General features: G+C 56.0%; 1 protein-coding gene across 1 annotated transcript; it reads right to left on the reverse strand.

Moving 5' to 3' along the window:
• Window positions 1–2,774: 2,774 nt before the first annotated feature.
• AGO1 (argonaute RISC component 1) lies at window positions 2,775–21,571 on the reverse strand. Its single transcript, XM_080632446.1, has 19 exons — window positions 21,463–21,571; window positions 14,369–14,552; window positions 13,700–13,820; window positions 13,097–13,278; window positions 12,751–12,887; window positions 12,482–12,616; window positions 12,246–12,333; window positions 10,768–10,915; window positions 10,467–10,586; window positions 9,695–9,817; window positions 9,149–9,282; window positions 7,961–8,145; window positions 7,652–7,811; window positions 7,267–7,357; window positions 5,552–5,746; window positions 5,328–5,462; window positions 4,322–4,423; window positions 3,376–3,575; window positions 2,775–2,986 (listed from the first exon to the last, which is right to left on the reverse strand). The coding sequence occupies exons 1-19, from the start codon at window positions 21,485–21,487 to the stop codon at window positions 2,878–2,880; spliced, it is 2,574 nt and encodes an 857-aa protein (XP_080488572.1). The 5' UTR covers window positions 21,488–21,571; the 3' UTR covers window positions 2,775–2,877.
• Window positions 21,572–22,708: the final 1,137 nt, after the last annotated feature.

Raw genomic sequence — 22,708 nt, forward strand, 5'->3', positions numbered from 1 at the left:
GGCTTTTCTGATTCATTCAAACCCATGAAAACCCAACGCAGAGGGTGAAATAAGGGCAGAACACGATCTGCAAGTCAACAGCTGAGAGTTTCAGAAGCTGTGAAGCTGTCACGTAGTTAAAACGCTGTTAAAAGTAGGTGCTACATCAGCAAGTCTTCATTCATAGTTTTCTATGAACAGCCACCTTACAAATGAGTGCAAATCTTAAAGGTCCATTTTACATTTCAAGTCTCAAGGTTACAAAAAATTGTTACAGAGCAAGCAGCTGTTTCTGTAAATGCCCGCGCTGTCTCTTTTCAAATGGTTAAAAATGGCATGTGCGATGCCACAGCTACGAAAAGACATTTCAGAATCCTAGACCCAACTGAAACACGAAAATAAAACACTAGAACCCAAAATACCTTTGCCCCTCGCTGCCAAACAGCAGCCAGGGGCTTTCCATTGTAATGCTGGTGAACAAACTGATTTGCAGAGAGAACCTTGACCTCAACCCCGATCTTATCCTTAACGAGGAGCTTTCTAACACCAGGTGAGTGGGTACAGCCCCTCCGGGATCGTTTTGTTTGCAAGGAACATGAGCCAGAGTTCTGAGGATGAGATGGAGAGGTGCTGAATTTGTGTCACTATGCAGGCACTTGTGTACAGGAATGTAGGCTTCTCATGTTGGTGCTTAGTGTTAGTGCGTTCCCTACTCTCTAAAAGCCTTCCTAAGAGTTTGCTACCCTACTGACCACGAATAGCTCCTGGTCTCCTCCCCGTCACCTTGCAGATATACAGCAGTGGAGGTTGACACAAGGTGCAAAGGAGAATACAAACAAAATACTGTCGTCTTGAGGCAAAAGAACTGGACTGTGCTAAACGCAGGATCTTCACAAAACGTGGCATCAGTGGGCTCAGCACTTAGTTTGCATAGCATATTGATGTCTTAACTTTTCACAAACACGGTGCCCGAAAAAGAAAACGGGTCGAGTGAACTCCCACTGCTGGGACAGACCAAGGGGCCAACATGACCAACGTGGTTCTTTTCATGAAGGCAAGTTGAAACATCAGAAAGTACAAACCAAAAAGGTGTGCTTCTACCCACGCGTCCCGACATGGGGCAGTGCTTGTGGTGGGTCTGCCTTGGGAACGCGCTCATGGCTGGCAGGAGAACGATTACCCTTCAAGCTCTTCCCTTGAAGAGCGCCAGAGGAGCATGCGCATCATTTGCTCTCTTGCAGGAAGTGCTGTGCACACGTTCATGTAAATAACCCAGATAATCTGCCCACACGGCATTGGGAATGAGTTGCTACTACTGCCCCGCTGTGCACAACAGCCGTTCTGTGTGGCAAAACGAGTCTGAAAAGCAGTGGCTACGTTACTGTTGGGAAAAAGGCTTTTTTCTCTGTTACAGACACAACTCAGTAGGAGTTTCCCCCATGACAACAACAAGGATTTCATCATTCTGACTAAAGGAACAACCCTGGTGTGCTTTCAGAATAAAACAAAACCCCTGCGCATGAGATCAGTGACACCGTGACACGAAGAGCAGCAAAACCTAGCAGCAGAGGGGGGGGACAGTTTGGAGGTGCTGGATTTGGGGTACATGGTACTTCGGGAAGCAGCCGACCCGGGCAGACACGTGCTGAATGCACATGGGAGGTGGGTGCTGAGGAGCACCCAGCGCTGCACGGACTGTGGTTGGCAACACTCATGGGACAGGGAACGTTGGAAACCTCTGGTGTGAGTGCAGAGCCTCGGGAAGCGTGGTGATGTAAACTCTGACAATGTTAATGACTCGCGTAGTTTGGCAACAGACTCGGTCTCGTATAAAAATAATGTTTAGTAAAAAAATCCCGGTGTCCGTCATAAAAATTCAGGGAAAAAGAAAACCGAAACCAAAGGGGGAAAACAACCGAGAGTGATTTCTGTCCTCATGGGAGGAAGAGGCCCCCATTTGTCAGAAACAGTTTTAAATAACAAATAGTACATCGGAAAACAAAAAGTGGGTCAGCAGCCATTAAATGTGTCCTGTGTGAAAGTGCAACATCTTTCAATGGAGTTTAACCACCATGAGGTTGTGATCGAACAGAAACTGCAACTTAGGACCATAGAAATCAACTCCTTCCGATGGAAATATGGACCACCATCAAGACAAGATTACTGTTTTCCTCACAAGATTAAAAACATGGAAATTTTGCAGCATCATAGTAAGGCACTCACCCATGGAAAAGTCTGGACTGTTGCTTCAAACGGCAGCAGCTAACTAGCTTTTAACACAAGGAAGACAGTTCTCAGTTCCGAGCTAAGTGCTAGGGTGCCTTACATTATACGGGGGGAATTATTGAGGGGGCGGGGAACCGTTAGTGTTAGAATTCTCCTACAAACTAGTTGGTTTGTTGTAGTCCCCCTTAACCCATTAAAGCATCTCATACTCTAAAATATTAGTTTTATAAATCTAGTCTTCTGTTTTAAGGCTCTAAAAATCCCCTCCCCCCAACCCACACAAAAAATACCTACCAGCGCCTGGTGGGCAACGGAGGACCAAATCCGCCAGTTCACAGTCAGGAGTCTATAGTATTGCATCTTAGAAACGACACCCTGCGTCCGCCTGCCGGGAGCAGCGCTCTCCCTTCCTCGAATGCCTTCGTGTGTTTGGTCAGGTCAAAATTTTGCAAAGCCAGGAAAAATGATCAAAAAAATAACCCTCGGTTTCTTGCGATCCTCCAGAGGTGTTGGCTCTTCCCTGTCCCGTGGTGCTGGTCTCCTGCCTCCACTCGACGCTGCCTGCCCTGCAGTGATTTCTCATTGGAAAATAAACAAGGTGTCCCAATGCTTCCTTTTTTGTATGGCTCCTACAAATCTGAAAGCTTTCTTGAGTGAGGTAACAAAAGGCTTTCAAGCAAAGTACATGGTACGTAAAGTGTCCTGATGAACCTGCACAGCCTTCGCCAAGGCCTGGGGGTCTCTGCCGTTGCTCTGTCCAGATATATGGCTGCCCTCACCACTGAAAATCAAGGAAACCAATGTGTAATTATTTCATATTTCCCTTTCCCCCAGGAATGCTGAGAAAACCCCTTGGAGAGCAGAGTCTGGCAGCACAGGAAGGCATCTCACCAGTGTACAGGGATGCGGTGCGTGCCAGCTACTGTGCTTGGCACTGCAGAGATTCCAGTACCTCGCGGTGGCTGGTAATGCTCACACACCCCAGGGATGCTCCTCCAGGCCGAGGCTTAGCTTGGGATGGGATTTAACCCTCCTTTAGCCCCAGTTCCCCCTAGGCCGGGACCTAAAAGGATGCAGCTATGTGCAGGTCTCCCCTCAAGTGAGGGTCAGCTGCAGCACTGCCTGGATTCAGGCACTTTGGAACACCCCTGCGGTCTGAGAGCCCCTCACCTATCGTGCTCCTTGTCCACGAGGTGGTACCGCGCTCTGAATGCCACCAGTCGCGCGTAGTACGCCGGGGCCGGGATGGAGACGGAGCGGGTGCAGCGCACGTAGGTATGGCACAGCTGGTACGTGAGGATCTGCAGCTCATCCGCGGTGAACCGGTTGTCATCCCAGAGGACATAGTAATGGGATGGCCGACTTGTACCCTAGGAAGGAGAGGGGGCAGCATGAGGGGTGCTGCTCTGTCTCCTCATCATCCCCTCCCCAGCCAAATCAACCCACCAGACAGCCTGAGCAGGAGAGATGCCCGTGCTTCCCTAATGTGAGAACCCCACATGCATGCAGGCACCACGAGGCAGGAAAGCCTGATGTGCAAACCAGCATTACTGCCACTGCCCCGTGCCCATGCCCTGCCACTGCATCGCACCAGCTCCTCACTGACCCAGGCCAGCTCCCCGCTGTCCCTGCAGGAGGAGAGGAAGCCAGGAAGCCTCCCCTGCGGAAGCAGCTGTGGATTAAACGAGTGCAATTTTTGCAGTACAGCCTCTGACTAATCTTGGCTGCCTGAAGAAAGGCAGCTGCAAAGCAAACCAGCTCTCCCGCCCACAGCCAGACAACAGGTCCCTGCTGACAACCAGGCGCCCCAGTGAGCACGGCATGCTCAGACACCAGCTGACAAGCTGCTGAATTGGCCACTCTGAAGGAGGAAAATCTCATTAGAGAGATCCTTGGCTCCAAGAGAAATCAAGTACGTGCCATATAATGCTGCAGCAGGGCAGTCCCGGCACCGGCTCGCCAAAACCACTGCAAGGGCAGTTTGGATGGAGCTGCCCATGTCTCTGGAGCTGCAGAGAGCTCTGACAGGGCTGGGTCAGATGCAAGAGAGCACAGTCTGCAACAACAGCCAAAGCAAATGAGCAGCACCACAACAGCCAGCTCTGCAGCTCAGTACCTGAATGCCTGCGTGACTGCACAGGTAGAAGTCGAACTCAAAGGGGTGGGTGATATTTGTATCCACTGTTGTTCCTGCTGGGATGTTCCCACTCTTTCCAATCTACAGGAAAAAGAGAGGGAGAGATCCAAATACTGCAGAGTTTGGTTATTTCCAGCTGCCTAGAGCACCGTTCATAACACACTCGCCCTGCACCAGGGCCGCAGTGCAGCATCCCCATCTCAGCATCTCAATTTGAGAGCACTACGCAGAGCTGCTCCCCGAGTGCTCCTAACAGCGGACAGCAGCAGCTCATCTTGCTCCGCTCCCTGCCCCCACAGGCTTGCTGGCATTTCCTGCAAGCATTAACACCAGGCATCACCTGGAGACAGAGCAAACAGTACCAGAAGGAAAGCAGGCAGCTGAGAGCTGGGCACTGGCCCATCCTGCTACAGAAATGAGGATCAAGGGAGCAGAACTCCAAGGATCCATACAGAGAGTATGCCAGAGTCTCTGCCAGGAAATACGGGGGCTTCTGCACCCTGATCAAAACCTGTCCTCAGTTCCCAAGGTTTAATCTTCATGCTCAGGTAGAGCCAGAGTTCAGTTAGACAGGATCTAACCACTAAATTTAGACCAAATCTAGGAAAAGCTACAGCAACTGATGTTACTGCACAGCACACACAAACAAGCTGTGAGCAAGCAAGGGGTTATTCATCCTGTCACGTCAGCGGCTACAGCTATCACCAAAACAACAGATGTTTTCAAGCTGACAGAGACTATATCCAGAGAGCCACCAGGATCATCAGCACCCGGTAACTCATCATAACAGCAAACAGCTGTTTGGGTTTCTGGAAGCAGCCTAATCCTCATGGATGCAGGACTCAACCGAGCAGCACGTTTCAGTCAAGCAGGAGCTCTCTGCTGCCAGTGGTGAGCTTTGCCCTCGGCACAGTCAGGGCTGGCTCTTCCTAAGGGATGTGGATGAATGGGCCTCCTACAAACCCTGGCACCCCGTGGCACTCACCCTCTCGTTCTTGTCTGCGCAGAAGAGACGGGTGTGATGCCTCTTCTGGACGACGATGTAGGTGATGCCAGGCTGGTAATCCTTTTCCAGTTTGATGCAGGCATCTCGGATTGCCAGGAGCTCATAGTGAAGGATCTGGAGAGACAGTGGGCATGCAGAGTGAGGGGACACACTGGCACCCAGCCACCCCTAAGGGAGCTGACAAGGATCTGAGGGGTCCTCACCTGCGGGAGCTGCCCCTCGGGAACGCCGTCGCGGTAGAAGATGATCCTGGTGGGTTTGAAGCGGGTGGATTTGTAGAACTGGATGAGGAGCTCTCTCACCATGTAGGACAAGTCCTCAATGATCTCCTGGCGAGGACGCTGCACACGCACCGTGGCACAGTACCGGCTGGGGTGGGCGTCCATGCTGCCCACAACCTGCAGTGACAGAGGCCAGGGCCACAGGTTATAACAGCAAGGATGGAGGGGACATGGGACATTCCCAGCCTCTGCAGGCTTCCAACACCCACAGCTGGCAGTGGGCAGAGCACCCGAGCTCACAACAGATGGGACAGCGAATACTGTACAGGCAACTAGAGCCCAAAAGGGACATCCCCGGTCGGGACCACATCCTGGTTTCACTCTGCCGTGCCCTTTGCAGTGTTTATGGGAATTTCCAGGGAGACAACTTGGCTGGTGCCAGCGAGTGGCTGTGGGGGCTGCTGCTGCTCTGCCCCAGCAGGACAGGGCAGGGCAGGGACCCCTTCCACTGCAGCAGCTTGCTCCAAGCCCCTGTGTCCAACCTGGCCTTGAACACTGCCAGGGATGGGGCAGCCACAGCTTCTCTGGGCACCCTGTGCCAGCGCCTCAGCACCCTCACAGGGAAGAGCTTCTGCCTAAGAGCTCATCTCAGTCTCCCCTCTGGCAGGTTAAAGCCATTCCCAAATGGAGCTCTAGGGTCTGGGCTGCACCATCAGAGCTCATGTGCACAACAGAAATGTTTCCTTTGGCTTCAGCCACGGACCCCCTTCTATTGTCCAGTTAACAGCGCACCAAGGACAAGATCAAGGCTATGTGAAGGCGCTGCCCTTCTCCTCCCCTGCAGCTTCAAAACAGCTCTCATGAAAACGAAGATAAAAAAAGCCCTGCCGTGGTCCTGCACAGCAAAACACAGAAGATGTTTTCAGAGGAGCAGCGCTGCCGCCAGGAAACAGCCTGTTCTGTCCCACCCACACCTACAGCAAAGAGCCAAAAGCATTTCCCAACCCCTGCTAATGAAGAAAAAACCCACTCGTTCCAAAAATGCATTCGCATGCCAAGGAAAACCTGAGCTGGGAGCCCTGGAAAGTTAAGAACTTAGTAGGAAAATGCTGACGTGCTTAATTGAACCTGACACTCTCCCTCACTGTAACAACGTCCTACAGCCTGGCGAAGGGCACGACCTGCCACCCAGCCCCACCAGCATGCCACTGGCACTTCATGGATGGATGCTCATTACTCATTTGAGGCGAAGGCAAATCCTCCTCCCCAAAAGGCCCAGAAGCAGCCCAGTTTCCCCTCATCTCCCAAGCCCCAGCTCTCCTGGCTGGGGAAGGTCCCTCCTAGGGCTGCACTGAAGGATGGGGATGCCCAGGGATGATTCCAGGGAGCACCATGGCAGCACCCAGCTCCCCTCACACCCTGTCCCTGTCTGACAGCACTCATGGGGTGTAGCACATCACCAGCCCCATCTGCTGGCAGCTGCCAGCTCTCCCAGTGGCTCCCCAAAACCGCAGCAGAGGCAGGAGGGGATCAGGGACCCACCTCCCCTTGAGTGGGATGAGGACACTCAGAAGAGCACGGGACCACCTCGAGAGGTGTCACCACAGGGACCTCATGGGACACACGAGTCCCATTCAAGCTCCTGCATCCCTGCAGGGCTTTTGGGCACCATGCCTGGCTCTGGACAAGGAACTTACAGCCGTTATGGAGGGTTTCTTCCCATCTCCTGCCGGTGGGTGAGTGACATCAGCTCCAAGGAAGATCACTGGCTGCTGAAAGACAGCAGAGCTGGTGGGAGAGAAGAGAAAGCAGCAGTCAGGCATCTGGGGCCATGTCAAGGTGATGCACAGCCCAACGGAGATGAACAGATCACACAGATAACATCTCCTGACTTCCAGGCTCTGGCCTGAGCACATCAGCAGCTGACTACAAGGCGAGACAGGCTGAAAACCTCCATTTCAAAGAGCTACTTCACACAGCCACCCACAGGCTCCCTCTTTCCCTGGTAAATCCAGGCAGGCAGCACTGCCAGGAACTTAGGAATCAAGTCCCAAAACCATGAGAGGCAGGAGCTGTACGCACCGCTGGTGAGGCACGAGGATGTTGTTGATCCCCCCGAGCTTGACGTTGATCTTGAGGCAGAGGTTGGAAAGGGTCTGCGGGGAGGTTTTCACCACGTTCTTGACCTGGACACACTGCGTGGCCATTCCCAGGAGGGTGTCCCCAACACGCTTCACCTCGGCTGCGGGCAGAGGAAGCAGATGAGCACAAGACAATCAGCAATGTGCCGCTGCCAGCAGCATCCTTGGAAACAGGGAGAGAAACCACAGCAGGAGGAGCACAGAGGGAAAGGCCCTCTCCTCTCCCCGCTCGCCCCAGCCCCACACGCACCGTACACCGGTGTCTTCCCTGGCAGGATGACAATGATGAGCTGAAGCCCTGAATAGGTGTTCTTGAGGTGTCGAAACATGGGCTCCACACTGTCTGCACCCTGGGCGTATTTGCAGAAGCAGGGCTGGCCTTGGATGGGCATCCCTGCATCCTTGGAGATCTTGCGCAGCTGGTCTGTGAAGTTCCTGTGCCCGGGAGGAGAAGCAGTGAGCCCAGAGCTGTCCTGCACGGCACCGAGCGAGAGGAGACCCCTGACTGGAGCAGGTCAGGACAGACACAGGGACATCACCTGCAGCTCTGCAGCATCCAGCAAGTGCATTGGTGCAGGAAGTGTAAGATCAGCACTTGTTAGAGCTGACCTGTCCCCTCTTGGTGCCCTCCTACCCCAACACTGACTTCCTGAAGGGATGGGGCCATCAGCCATCCTCTGGTGGAAGGCTGGAGAAGGGGGAGCAAACCTGCTCATCTCCAGGTGATTTGCAAAACCAAACCAAAGTGCTCAGCCACACTTTGGGTTTTTGGATTACCAAGGATAAACCTGATGCAGAGAGAGCTCAAGGGAGAAGAAAGCTCCCAGCTCTGCCCCAAAGGAGTCAGAGGAGGAGCGTGGTGTCTCTCCCCACTCGGTGTCACTTTGCTAACACAGCAGAGAATGTCTAAGCTACCAAAGCTTTTCAGAAAGCCTCACACTGCTCTGTAATAAAAACCCATGGCAAGTCAGGATGTTTCCTACATGAATTATAGTATTTCAGATGAAGTATGGGGAAATTTATTTCAACATCCCTCACAGCCCCATCTCTCTGAGGAGAGCCAGCTTAGAAGAGTTCAATACAGCTTTTGGGCTGGCAGTATCAGATCACAATACTGCAGCTACCTGATGCAAAGAGCAGATCGAGCAGAGCCTGACTGTCAGCTCACATGTGCCAATGTGCTCACCCCACCCTGGCAGGCTCTGTGACGGCTGTTTGCAGCCAGCACAAACAGTCAGGCTTCCTGGATCAACCAACAGAAACAAGACTGAACACCCAAGTGTGAACTCAGATCAAACTTGTACCACAAGCAATTAATTCAGCTGCGTACACATCAGGTATCAGTGATGGAGGATGTGCGGCCCCAGGCTGGGAGCAGCAGGGGGGGACCCCCCGAGCCACAGCTCCCTCCACCCGCACGGGCTGCCCCCTTCCTTACTTCAGCACCTCCTCTCGACACTGCTTCTGTGGGGCAAAGCAAGCAATGGCCCAGACTTTGATCTCAATGCCGTTGTAGAACTGCTTCCCTCGCATGTCCCACACGCCCTGGTTGGGAGTTGCAATGGCCCGGTTCTGCAAGGCAAACAGACAGTCAGAGCACTGCCCCAGGGAGCACGTGCTGTGGTTGTGCTCCCTATTGCCAAGCCAGATGCCCTCACCAGCTCCCTGCACTGCCAGGGTCAGCCATGGGCAATTCCCCATCTCAGTTCCTCAGCAGTGATGGAAAATTCACCCAAGCTGCTTGCCCTGAGCATCCCTTTCCCCTTCAGCTCACACTTTTGTCACTGCATGACTCTTGGTTACAACTTTCATGACACTTATATTGATAAAACAACCCCAAACCCAAAGCCCTGTGATAAAAAACTCCTGCTCTACCTCACACACATGAAGGCAGCACAAGTTTTGCTCAGAAAGAAACATTTTCTGGTGTGAAGGCCTCTCTGCACAACACAGCTCCGCACCCAGGCAGTGCAGCCCTGCTTACCCTGCCTCCGTACTGCAGGATGGGAGCTGGCAGGACCCTCCCCGTCACCTCCGTCATGTCATCCTTAACCTTGATCCCAAACTCTTGAATGTATGGATCCAGGTTGTAGCTGGCGTTCTTCATCTGCAAAGGGAAGGAAAGGCCATAGGAAGGAGTGAGACCAACTGCTGCACCCCACGCAGCTTCAGCTGGCACTTTCAAGTCCTGGTCTCTACAGAGCTGCAGACCTCTCTGTAAGGAAAGGCCAAGTGGTTTAACACAAAGGGTCAAACCAAACTGACCCATGGGGGACCTCATTTTTGAGCACACTGACCAATGCAGAGCAGAGCAAGGATTGCTTTCCCCTGCCTTGCCCCCGGCTGACCTGCAGACAGAGCTCCTGTACCACAGCCCCACAACACAGTCCCCACAGTCACCCACAGCCAGGGTCATTTCTCTAATTTGTTTTGCTATTTTTAGTTCCAGCTCCCTTTGGATCAGGTTCCATTAGCGTGAATTTGCTGTACACAAGTTTCCACAGTCACTTTCAGCTGGGCTCCTCTATGCATGTGTCCATTATACCCATGCGAGCATTTCTGACCAGGGATTCACTGGGAAGAGGGGAATAAACCCAGGCCATTAATCCCACCAGCATCTCCTGAGCAGGCTGCAGCACTCCAGCGCAGAGCAGCTGAGGAGCAGGACCACAACAAGGTGCATCACAGACATGATGCTGTACCCGCTATCAGAGCCACAGCTCAAACACCATCCCTCCATCCCTCGTGCCACGTACCAGGCGACTGATCTCCTCTTGCCTGTCTGGGGCAGACCTGGCTGTTGCTTTTATCATGGTTGATGTCTGATTGTCTGTGAGCTTCTTGATGCACCGCTGGCCTGCCACGATGTTACACACCTGCATGGGAGGGGAGAGACAGCAGCTTCACATTAGGGACAGGCGAGACATGGGGGACCACCGCTGAGCTGCCCCATGGGCACAGCATTCAAGCCCTGCAAAGAACCCAAAACCAGCCTGAAGCTCTTGCCAGGACAACACTGAGGCAACTCGTGCTCACAACACACAAGCTGATACTCACCTCTAAGGGCAGGTACGTGTGCTTCTGCTCCTGGCCAACTTGGAGACAGGGGAGGTGGGGGTATTTCAGCTGCAGGTTGTATTTCTGCTTGAAGTACTGAGCCACTGTGCACTCCACTGTCTGACCGCTCTCCAGCTGCAGGGGAAACCTGGCAGAGGCAGGACACAAAGGTGCACCTACTCAGAACAGACACTTCCAGACCTGAAGCACTACTTACTCTGGCTGGGAAGAGAGGGGACAGGCAGGCTCCCATCCCGAGCTACCATAAAAGAATAAAGAGCACAACGGAGGTATTTTCAGGAATGGAGTCAAAAATACTCTGCCGCCAGCGTGGGACTCGGGTCCCTAAATAAAGCTCTCCCTCACTAATCCAGCTAATCAGGGCAAATGTTTGTTGCAGGACATGCCACGCATGCCACTGTCAGGTACATAAGTACAGCACACTGGCACTCCGGAGGACTTCTGTGCTTGGTGCCTTCCCTGGGATCCGAGCTGAGCTCCAGGTTAACCACCCTCTCCTGGTACAGGGCAGCAGCTCCAGGGTGGGCAGAGCTGGGGGGGCAAGAAGGCTGCATCTCCCTTCAAACCCACAGGGATCAGGGCTGAGGGGGTGCTGTGTTGCGCACATAACCAGGGCGCGATACCCAGCACCAGCTGCCTCCAGCTCCACAGAGAGCTCTGTGAAAATGAAGAATTGACCCAATATTCTTTAGGGAGGCCGAACTGAGGAGAGCCAGCCCGAACACCCTGGCGAGACATTGCATTCCTCCTGCAGTTACAAAGCCTCAGAGATGCCAGAGCACCAGGGAAGCGGGATGCACGGGGTGACACACACATGAACCCCAGTGAGATACACCTGGAGATGGGGTTGTGCAACAGGAAACGTGGCTGTGGTCACGGAGGTATCCCTGCTGCAGTGGGGGCTCCAAAGCCTCACAGCACCGGCCAGAGCAGGCACCACTGGTTTGGGAATGGGCAAGAACTGGGAGATCTTCTGCCAGCGCTTGGGTTTGCACAGCACGAGCCAGGATTTCCTGCTGTGTTTCTTTGTTTGGGGTGGTTTTGTCCTGTTGCAGGGAGCAGGGCAGCCCCTGACACCAAGGAGTGCCCTGGCCCAGCATGCTCCCTGATACACACACACGATTTCAAGGCAGGGCATCACTTTGTTCCCTGACAAAGCTTCTGCTGTGGCAGTGTCTATCTTAAAAAAGACAAAACCCCACCAAACTCAGAGGTAAAAACTAGGACACTTCCTGGCATGCCAGCTTCTGCCTGCTGCAGCGCACTAGCTGCCGGACAAAGCATCCTCTGCTCTCCTCCTGTCCCCTCATCCTGCTTGCCTTCACCACAGCCCACACTGGCTGCAGAGCCCCAAACACATCTCTTTTTGCCATCACAGCCTTTCCCTAACGACACCAGCAGATGCCAAAAGGAGAACAGCTCAGATTTTTCCAAGGGCAGCTTCCCACCCGCCTTACGTCTGGTGGCTGGCCGGCCGCCTGGTAACGTTACACACGCGGTATTTCCTCTTCATCTGCCCACAGTGGGTAACCTCCACTTTCAGACCTGATGTGAGACAGGGAGACACAGCAGAGTAAAGGCCTGTTCAATGTGGAGCTCCGGTTCTCCCCATCACTGCAGGGGCTGAATGGGAGATGAGCCACAGGCGGTGTCTGGGCAGCATCCAGCTGGGGACGGGTCCCCAGTGCTCTACCTTTGATCTCCTTGGTGAAACGCACTCTCTGCGAGTCCGTCAGGGGCTTCGGCTGCTCGTCGATGTTCCGGATGTCCAGGACCTCACACATGAACTCGATTACGGGCTGGGCTTTGTAGAAAGCGGTGGCCGACACTGCAGGACAAACACCACAATGTGTCTCTGCTCTCTCCCAGCAGATGGACCTGGCCAAGACTCATCTGGATCCAGCTCCCCTCAACACACCCAACCCTACCACTGCAGTTCCCCAGCATGAATAAATATATCACCATCAATGTTGAGCATCATCTTCCACATGGCAGGCCTGACCGACTGGTGGAAACCGAACCAGACCTCCCTGCCGCCTCCCAGGGGGTGGTAGTAGCCTTCGGGAGGGGAGAAGAAGGAGCGACCCACAGGAGTGTACCTGCAAACCAGGGCACACCAGGTCAAACAGTGCTCACCAGCAGCGACCAGAGCACCCCACAGCTCCTCTGAGCCATTGCCCGCACTGCGGCTGCATCACCCTGGTTCTTTCTTCTGCAGGAGCACCCAGAGCAGCACAGCCACCTCCTCCCAAAGACCACCAAGGCCAGTCCCAGCCACAGCAGCCGCCCCCTCCCCTTATGCAGGTACCTCATGGAAGCCAAGTGCCTCATGGCAACATCCAGCGCCTGAACGGACTCCAGGGGGACGGGGATCTGCCCGCTGACCAGGGCCTCGTGCAGCATGCGCCAGCTCACGATGGCCATCCATTTGATGGAGACCTTAAATATCCTGTCCTTGCCTTCCCCTGGGATTGTCACCTCAAAGTCCACCTGCGTGCAGAAGGGAAGGGGAAGCAATCACAAAGGCCTGTAGGGACAGGCCAAGGGGAATGGCTTTAACCTGCCAGAGGGGAGGCTGAGAGGAGCTCTTAGGCAGAAGCTCTTCCCTGTGAGGGTGCTGAGGCGCTGGCACAGGGTGCCCAGAGAAGCTGTGGCTGCCCCATCCCTGGCAGTGTTCAAGGCCAGGTTGGACACAGGGACTTGGAGCAAGCTGCTCCAGTGGAAGGGGTCCCTGCCCGTGGCAGCGGATGGTGCTGGATGAGCTTTAAGGTCCCTTCCAACACAAACCAGGCTGGGATTCTATGATCATGGCATCCCAGCAGGCACAAGGGGAAAGGGTCAGTTTTAGCTTGTCCCTCCCGGACTGGAGACAGGTCACGCTGCCAGTACGGGGCTTATTACCCCTTCTTACCCGCTCGTTTCCAATGGGTAAGGCTGTGACAGTGTAGATGTTCTTCTTCCCATCGTAGACTGGCTTTCGGTCGCCGAAGATCTGCGGTTTGAAGTGCTGTACCATATACTCCACAACTTCCCTATGCAGGTGAGGGGGCAAGAAAGAGGGACGGGGGGAGAGAAGGAACAGGTTCATTTTGCTGGTTTCTTTACAGCCTGGTCCCTTCTCAGGGCACTGCTGAGCCATGGGGCACCAGAGAGCAGAGCTGATTCCCCTGGGGCAGGAGGGCCTTGGTCTTGCCCTGCTTGGTTCACTGGCTTCGGCACACACAGGGTGGGAGGGGACAGGCAGAGAACAGGACATCAAAAGGAAAACAAAGAACAGAGAAGTACATCATGACCCAAGGTCTGAGCTGCTATTTTTAAACTAAGGATCACTGCCAAAATAGCACAGCTGCTTTGAAGAAGCAGGGACATGACCTCCGAGGCTGCCAGGGGCAGGAACCAGCGCTGCACAAACACGACCGGTGGGGTCCAGCCACACGTGGGCACTGGACATCACTGTGGCCCTGCCACAATGTCACCCTGATGGCTTCCACTGGTGAAGATAGAGACAGGCACTTATGGAGCCTCCACAAGGAAATTGGAAGCAGGGAATGAGTGCCAAAACCTCTAATACTTGCCTTACCTGTTGACTCTGCGTGGGCATTTGTCGGGCTTGATATCCACTTCATAGTGATACACATCAATCTTGGGAATGTCCACTTCAAAGTAGTTGGCCAAGAGCTTGATGGGCTTCCCAACAGTTCCTATCCCAGGCCGACGTGGCGCTTGGAATACCTGCTGCAAGGGGGGCAGGTATGCGCCTGCAGCTGCAAGGAGAGAACCGGTCAGGAGGGCTGGGAGGACAGGCAGACGATGCAGTCACAGCGCTCTGCATCACTGCATCCAAACCAGGAGGTCTCCTCCTTACTGCTCCTGGCAGGAGGTGGTGGTGGCAGAATTTGGACCAGCACAGCTGGAAACCGCTTCCCTGGGCACCATCTGGCAAGCGATGGCCCCAGCCAAGCTGTCCAAGGGCAGTGCCAAGCTCTCTGCTCTGCTGTGCCGTGCGGATGTCAAACCATCCTCCAGCACAGAATCCCTGCTTTGCCTTAGGGAAAGGAACTCACCCAGGACCATGTGTGGCAGCAGTACAGACCTTCAGAGGACAAGGGACTCCTGACCACACACACCTATGTCCTGGTGCACCTCCCTATGAATTATGACAGGTAGCAAAAAACCAACCCCAAATCCCCACTTCAAGCAGCACAGCCCCAAACCCATAAAGAGGGAAGTACACTTTTTTCCACCAGGCCCATTATACAGACTAAGGAAGCTCTGGAGATGCAGGGATGAGTACCAGGGCTGAGCTGTGTTTCTGATCTGATAGCACCTTTGGAGTCCAAGGTATCTTATAAAACAACCCCAAAGAAGAGCTCAACACCGCTGCTCTCCGAGGTGAGATCTGCCCTGCCTGCACCGGTCCCACTCTTCCCATCTCCTCCTATCCCTGTTTCCATCTTCTGTTGTCTCTCTAACCCCATGAGGCCTCAGCCGGCTGGGCTGGGTGCAGGGAGCGCAGCGTATGGGTATTCGCAGCGCTCCATCTGCGTGGCCAACTGTCCATGGCAGCCCCGAGCAGCGGCCCGGCTCCCATTCAGGCTCCTGAACACACGGTGCTCTTAGCACCCCTTGCTCCCATCCACTTGCTTTTTCAATCCAAATTTCAGCTCCAGGCTAAAAATATCGGAAGTGGAAAACCAGAAGAGCAGCAGAACTGAGCTGCAGAGCTGCTTTTCACTTTTGCACCTCATCTCTGCGAGACTTCTCCTGCTGATGGAAGGCCAGCAAGGGGCAGGACACCAAGGGGATGGGATGAGCCCTGGGAGCACCCGGGGCTGAACTTCCCACAAAGCCATAAGCCTGGGAGCTCCAAACTCTGCTGGGAACCCCGAGCCTGGGGCTAACCTGGCCCCAGCATCTCTTTGGACAAGGCAGGATGGGACTCAGAGCAGTTCAAGGAGTAAGATCAGGATCTCCACAGGCACAGGCAGCTGCTGCAGGACCAGGGCAACTGCCAGCCCCCCCGGCCACAACCGGCTGCACCACGCTCTGGGGGCAGCTCGTGTTAATAAAGCGATGCTCAGAGGAGCTCCTCACGGTGTAATTCATGTTCCCACATGACGAACATTTCTTGGCAATGGCCAGCTCCTGGCTGCAAGCTGATGCATCCCGAAGTGATGGTTTGCAATCTGAGGCATTTGCCAGCGCTGCTGAAGCCTCCGGTCCCAGCCCTGCCTCTCAAGTGAGAAACTGCGCAGCCCACTTGTAAGAGTTGCCGGAGCACAGCCCCTCGCTGTTGCCTTCCCTGCAACTACATCACAGAACCTGCAATGGCTTGGGCTGAAGGGACCTTAAAGCTCCTCCAGCTCCAACCCCTGCCACAGGCAGGGACCCCTTCCACTGGAGCAGCTTGCTCCAAGCCCCTGTGTCCAACCTGGCCTTGAACACTGCCAGGGATGGGGCAGCCACAGCTTCTCTGGGCACCCTGGGCCAGCGCCTCAGCACCCTCACAGGGAAGAGCTTCTGCCTAAGAGCTCATCTCAGTCTCCCCTCTCCCAGGTTCAAGCCATTCCCCTTGTCCTGCCCCTACAGGCCCTTGTCCCAAGCCCCTCTCCAGGTTTCCTGCAGCCCCTTTAGGCACTGGAGCTGCTCTCAGGTCTCCCCTTCAGGAGCCTTCTCTTCTCCAGGCTGCCCCAGCTCAGCTCTCTCAGCCTGGCTCCAGAGCAGAGCTGCTCCAGCCCTCACAGCATCTCCATGGCCTCCTCTGGACTCACTCAAGCAGCTCCACACCCCTCTTGTGCTGTTGCCCCAGAGCTGAACGCAGCTCTCAAGGCCAGCACCTTTTCCGGACCTTCTCACCCCAGCAGCCGTGTACAGACAGGGCAGCATCTCCATGTGCCCACCTCCACGTGCCAACAGTGTCCCTGCAGAAGTAGGGGACACAGGGCAGCAGCCACAGCTCTGGAGAGGAGCTGAAGGTGGTTTGGTGTTGGCAGGAGCCACGCTGCCAAGGGGTGACCGAACTGTCCCGCGCCCATCCCACAACCCCGGCACTGCACCGGTCAGCCCCAAAATAACTGCTGTACAGAGCCTCTCTGGACGCTTTGTGAATGTAAAGCCCGACAATGAGGACCGTGAATCACAGAGGAAGGAGTCAGCCCCCAGGAACACAAAATTTGGCTCAGGAGTTTGATGAGAGCCACGAGATATTGCAAACACGCGGCAGTGTAACAGGGCAGCCTGGCTGCACGGAGCAGCACCGCGATGGCAGGGAGATGCTCTGCAGAGGCCAGGGGAGGACACAGGAGCAGCACTGAGCTCTGGGCTGACTCAGAGGGGGTTATTTTGGCAATAGCACACACACAGCCCTCGAATGCGATGAGAAGGGGCAGGCATCCTGGCAGCCCAGCCCCAGGCTCGCTGCAGGGCTCGTGCCACCCGCCCAGAGCTCACCCAGCAAAGCAGGGAGCAATAATGACTTTTCCTTTCTAAATCACTTTGACACCCAAAAAGCACAGCCTGGTGCAGTGCTGCCTACCCAGGACATGGCTCGTTGTAAGAGTGGTGACATGGGATCAGCCAGCACAGGGAGGGGGACCAGGGCTGATGCTCAGCGCCGGATGGGAGCTGCAGGATGCAACTGCGGCTCTGGCCTGGCATTGACTGCTTTGGCCCAGGTGGGAGAGCTCCCAAAGCCCTTTGCTGAGCACGCAGGGTGGGCTCATCCCTGACCACACCAGGATGCTCAGGGTCCCCCACTGACGTGCTTCAGTGCAAGTCCTCCCAAAAGGCACCCTCTGCCTGGCTCGGAGGACGCTGTGGCAGGCACAGCACGACAAAATGTGACGGTTCCCCTCGGGAGGAGAAAACTCCTTAAAACCCACCCAAACCACCCATAGACAGGGGGGCTCCTGCATATCTGGACTCTCCATGGCGAAGCTGTACAGGCTGCCACTTTGTCATGTAAATGCGGGCGGCCGGGCCGGGGGCTGGAGGGGCAGTGTTGTTCCTGCGCACAATGCGGGCAGTGAGCGGGATGAAATCCGCCTGCCATTAGAAATGCAGCGGCCCGGGAGAAATCACAGACTTTGGCACACAAAAGCCGTGCCCTGGGGACGCGCCGGCGGCGGGAGCATCGTCCCCGTCACTCCTTAGCTGGGAAGCACCATCGGGCAGAGATGCTGGGGAGGGCAGCGCTGCCAAGGTGCAAGGGCGTTTGGGGAATTAGCTCTGGAATATGCTTTGTTGCTGTTATTTATGGTAACAGCTGGGGAACACGACCCACTGCCCAACGGCAACGCCGCCGGTGGGACGGCATGAAATTACCATGTCATTGAAATCCCCTCCAGCGCCGCATTCAGGCGAGGGGCCACGGGAATGGGGCGAGACAAAAGGGAGTTTGATTGCGGCGGCGGCAGCGGGCCTGCGACGGCCCCTTCCCCACGCACCCGGCCCCCAAAACACAGCCAGGAATCAGAGGGGAGCAGAACACACCAACGCCACCGGACACACAGAGCTCCATCCTTGACCTGAGCCACCTCCAGCTAGAAACCAGGCCCAGCAACCCGCCTGAGAAGTGAAAAGCCTCCATCAGGAGGCGAGGCAAGTGGCAGCACCAGAAGGAAAGGCAATTGCAAACGGGATGAGCAATTGGCTTTCCCAATCTCCAGGTTCAACGTCTCCAGACCTGCTGGCTCCAAGTGACTGATGCTGTCCCACGGAGCCCAGACTTCCAAAAGCACCACCTTATCCCTGCCACCCCAGACATCGCACGGGCCGCCTGCTCCTTCCCGAGTCGCCCTGAGCACAACCGAGTTCATGCAGCTGCGGAGGCTTTTTGGTTCAACGCTACACTGAGTTCAGGTAGTTCATGCCCACATGGGGCAGAGGGCTCCAGCTGCATTAAATCCATCCTGTGTCCACCAGAGTCCATCTTCTGAGGGAAAACCTGAGCTGGCCAAGCGCTGCTCCTGCCCTGCACTGTAGTAGCTGCACACAAGACATGTGCCACAACGGGCTATAATCTGGTTTATTACAATATTTACTGCTGAAAACAAGACAGCTCTTCGTATCTTCGACACCAAGTGCTACAAAGGGCATTGCTGTGCCGTGTCAAAGCTCAACTTCCCTCTTGGGAATCACGGGTGACAAACAAAAGTGCCAAATTATAAACCTGCCCCGACGCAGCCAACGCTGGACCACGGAATGAACCCACAGATGCTGTGACAGAGCATAACAGAGCAGCAAAAGCATCACCACCTCCATTGCTCCATTCCCTGGGATCACAAACCAGCACCTTTGGCTCCAGGGAGAGCAGTGCGGCGATGCCAGCAGCATGGACACAGCTTTGACCCATGTTGGCATGAGCAAACCCATGAGGGTCTTGCTGGCCCTGCCTGCCCAGCAGCTCCATATCCCCCTTTCTGGTCCCTCTGATGGGGTCCAAGAAGCACCCAGCACCATGACTGCCACCACCTCTGGTGAGCGCACCAGGCTGTGTGACCCCGCACCGCAGCAGTGCCTGGCCTGGGTGCAGGCTGACAGCCCTCCTGCCTACCCACGGGGTCTCATTCTGCTCTCACACACATCCAGGCAGCAGCCGTGGCCACGCAGAGCTGGGAGCACCAGACAAAGGCAGCCCCCGGTGCCGGAGGGGACAGGACAAAGGCAATGCCGGCTCCTCTCCATGTCCCTGCACCATGGGCAGCCCTGCAGAGCCCGAGGCTGGGGTCTCCAGTGGTTAGAAGCCTCCTGTAGCTCCACCACAGATCACCCTGCTGAAAGAGCAGTGCTTCTCTGCCTGGTTTGGCTTCTTTTTAGTGTCTGCCACCTTAATAACGTGTCTCTGTTTTGTTCTTCCTGGGGTTAAGAGGGAGGCTGCAGAAGTGTTTAGAGATAACCCATACGCGCCGTGTCTCCAGGCAAGGTGCTTCTCCCAGCTCTGTTTCTTGGTACAATCCCATCCCAGAAACAGGCACACGCGATGTCATGTTTCCTGAAGATAAAGCGATCCAACAGCTTCGGGGGTGTCGCAGGGTTGAGCACAGGAAGACATCGGTTAATGTTAACAGTGTTTAGGAAGTTTGTGAGGGATAAAGAAAACTAAGAGTTGGGGGGAAATGAGTTTAGTTTTCAAACCACCGCACACACGTGTGCCCCTGCGCAGTGCCTGTGGGTCACAGCATGTCCCATGTTCCCCCACCACCCTTCCAGGCGTCTTCAGGTCAGGCACATCCAGGCACATGCTGGATTTCTGCTTTATCAACCTGACCTGTCACAGTCCAGCATCATCAGGGCTCAACCAGGAGCCTCAGCCCTGCATCTGGAGTCCATCAGCAGGCAAAGGCATGCTAAGGCAGGGTGGGATCTGTGGTAGCTCCTGCAGCACAGGGAAAACATCTCCCCTGGATGCAGGGGAACACGGGTGGGAGCAGACATCCCGCAGGCAGATATGGGGAGGAAAGGGAGCAGAGTCCCTGCTCCCAGCACAGCCCCCATCAGTGGAACTGAAACCCAAACCCATCCCCATCCCATCCAAGATAACAATATCTTATAGCACCTTAACAGAGAAAGTGAAGGCTGGTAGGAAGGCGCAGGCAGCGTTATCTGCATTGCCCCACTGCAGCAGCCCCACTATCGCTCCGAGGCACCAGCAAAGCCCATGATGCCAAATCACAGCTTCCCAATGCCAATAAATCAGCCCCAAGCACAAAGCGCTGGCAGCCAGAAGGTAACAGAGACACGAAGAGATGTCCGTGCCACACTTTAAATGCCATACAGAAGGATCGACGTTTGGTTGTAAACGTGCACAACTCTATGTCAAAATCTCACCATGTCAGCGCGTTACAGCAGGCAGCAAACGCGCCTGCACGAAAGGGCAGAGGTCCCCAGTCCCCATTGCTCCCATCTGCCTTATTTCAGGCACCAAATTCCTTCTGCAGCACCGGTTTGCGATGCTCACATCGGGTGTGAGAGCGAGACCGGGACGGTGAATTTCGGGCAGCAGCGTTCCCAACCCCGCAGAACGAACCGGTGTGAAGGGGTGAGGAAAGCGCCAAGCGCTGGTCCCGGCTGCAGCCGGGTGTGAGCAGGCTGGGGGCACACGGGGTGACGCCGGGGCTCGGCCCTCACCGGCAGCCGGCCACGCACAGCCCCGGCTCCGCGCATGCCCCGGCGCGGGGTGAGCACCCGCTCGGTGCTGTCACGACGCGAGCATCGCCGGCCCCACGCCAGCTCCCGGCCTGAGGCCCCCGAACACTGCGCCGGAGGCGCGGGGAAGATGAGGAGCTGGGGGGGACAATGGGGAGCCGGGGGGATGCTGCAGCTCTGTGCACAACAGCCCCTTTGCACCAGGGTCGCGCAGCGCTCTGGGATACCCCACACCCCAACGAGGCACGACCCCCGGCCCTGTCCCCCCGCCTCGGCCCCGCACGGGCCCCTTTGCTCACCCCCACCAGACCCCGGTACCACACTACAGCCCCCACCGCTCCCCAAAGCATCGCCCCCCACTGCACATTCCCCGCTCCCCACTGCATTCCCGGTACCCCCAATCTCCCCGTTACAGACCCCCAGCCCCCGCAGCGGGGCTCCCCGGCCCGCATCGTGCACCCGCCCGCCCCTTGCAGCCTCCCTCAGCGCACGCTGCTCACTCCTCACCCCCAGTGTCCCCCCCGCTACCTGCTCCCGAGGGTCCCGCTTCCATCCCATCCACGCGGGCGCCGCTCCGAGCCGTGGGCCGCGGGCAGGGGCCGTGGCCGGGCAGGGCCGGGGCCGGTTCTTCACCGCCGCCCGCCGCAGCCGCCTCTGGCCGCGCCACAGCGCGCACGCGCCGCCGCCGCCGCCCGGCCCCGCGCCCAACAAAGGCGGCGCCCGCCGCGCCCGCCGCCATCTTGGGCCGCCCCGGGGTTGTCCCCGGCGGGCGACGGGCCCCGGGAGGGACGGGGGTGCCCGGCCCCGGCTGCTGTGCGGGAGCTGGGAGCGGAGCCGCGGCACCTGCCGCGGCGGGGCCTGCCCGCTGGTCCCCCCGCACAGACGCAGTTTTGGGGTTATCTGCCCGGGTTTGGCTCATTCTGCGCCGTGCTGTGGGCCCGGCTCCTCCCTGCTCGGCCGAAACCCCGTGAAGCTGGGCTAGAGCACCCCAGTTCGGTGAGGCTCGACCTGGGACACCAGGACCGAGGCTGTGAAGATGCTGCAAGGGCTGGAGCAGCTCTGCTCTGGAGCCAGGCTGAGAGAGCTGAGCTGGGGCAGCCTGGAGAAGAGAAGGCTCCTGAAGGGGAGACCTGAGAGCAGCTCCAGTGCCTAAAGGGGCTGCAGGAAACCTGGAGAGGGGCTTTGGACAAGGGCCTGTAGGGACAGGCCAAGGGGAATGGCTTGAACCTGCCAGGGGGGAGACTGAGCTGAGCTCTTAGGCAGAAGCTCTTCCCTGTGAGGGTGCTGAGGCGCTGGCCCAGGGTGCCCAGAGAAGCTGTGGCTGCCCCATCCCTGGCAGTGTTCAAGGCCAGGTTGGACACAGGGGCTTGGAGCAAGCTGCTCCAGTGGAAGGGGTCCCTGCCTGTGGCAGGGGTTGGAGCTGGATGAGCTTTAAGGTCCCTTCCAACCCAAACCAGGCTGGGATTCCATGAAATCATCCTGTGCTTTTGAGCTCCTCAGGCTGGCCTGAGTCTCACCCATCTCAGTTCAAATGAGTTAAAACCTGGAAGCTGGGGGTTGCTGCAGATGGGTTATTTTAAGCAATTGCATGTCCTGAAGTTCAGTTACAGCTCATCCAAAAGCTTCCTCTGTCCGTAGCATCATCTTTTTAGTGACGCTCTGTTGTCTGAGTGAACAACAAACCCTCACCTGCAACAGAGGAGATGAATAAGCAAACGGCTCTGGTTTATTAATTGGCAACTCTCTAATCTAGAGCTATTTCTCCAGGCTCACA

The sequence above is a fragment of the Psittacula echo genome (assembly GCF_963264785.1).
Source record: "Psittacula echo genome assembly, chromosome: 21".
NCBI classification, from domain to species: Eukaryota; Metazoa; Chordata; class Aves; order Psittaciformes; family Psittacidae; genus Psittacula; species Psittacula echo.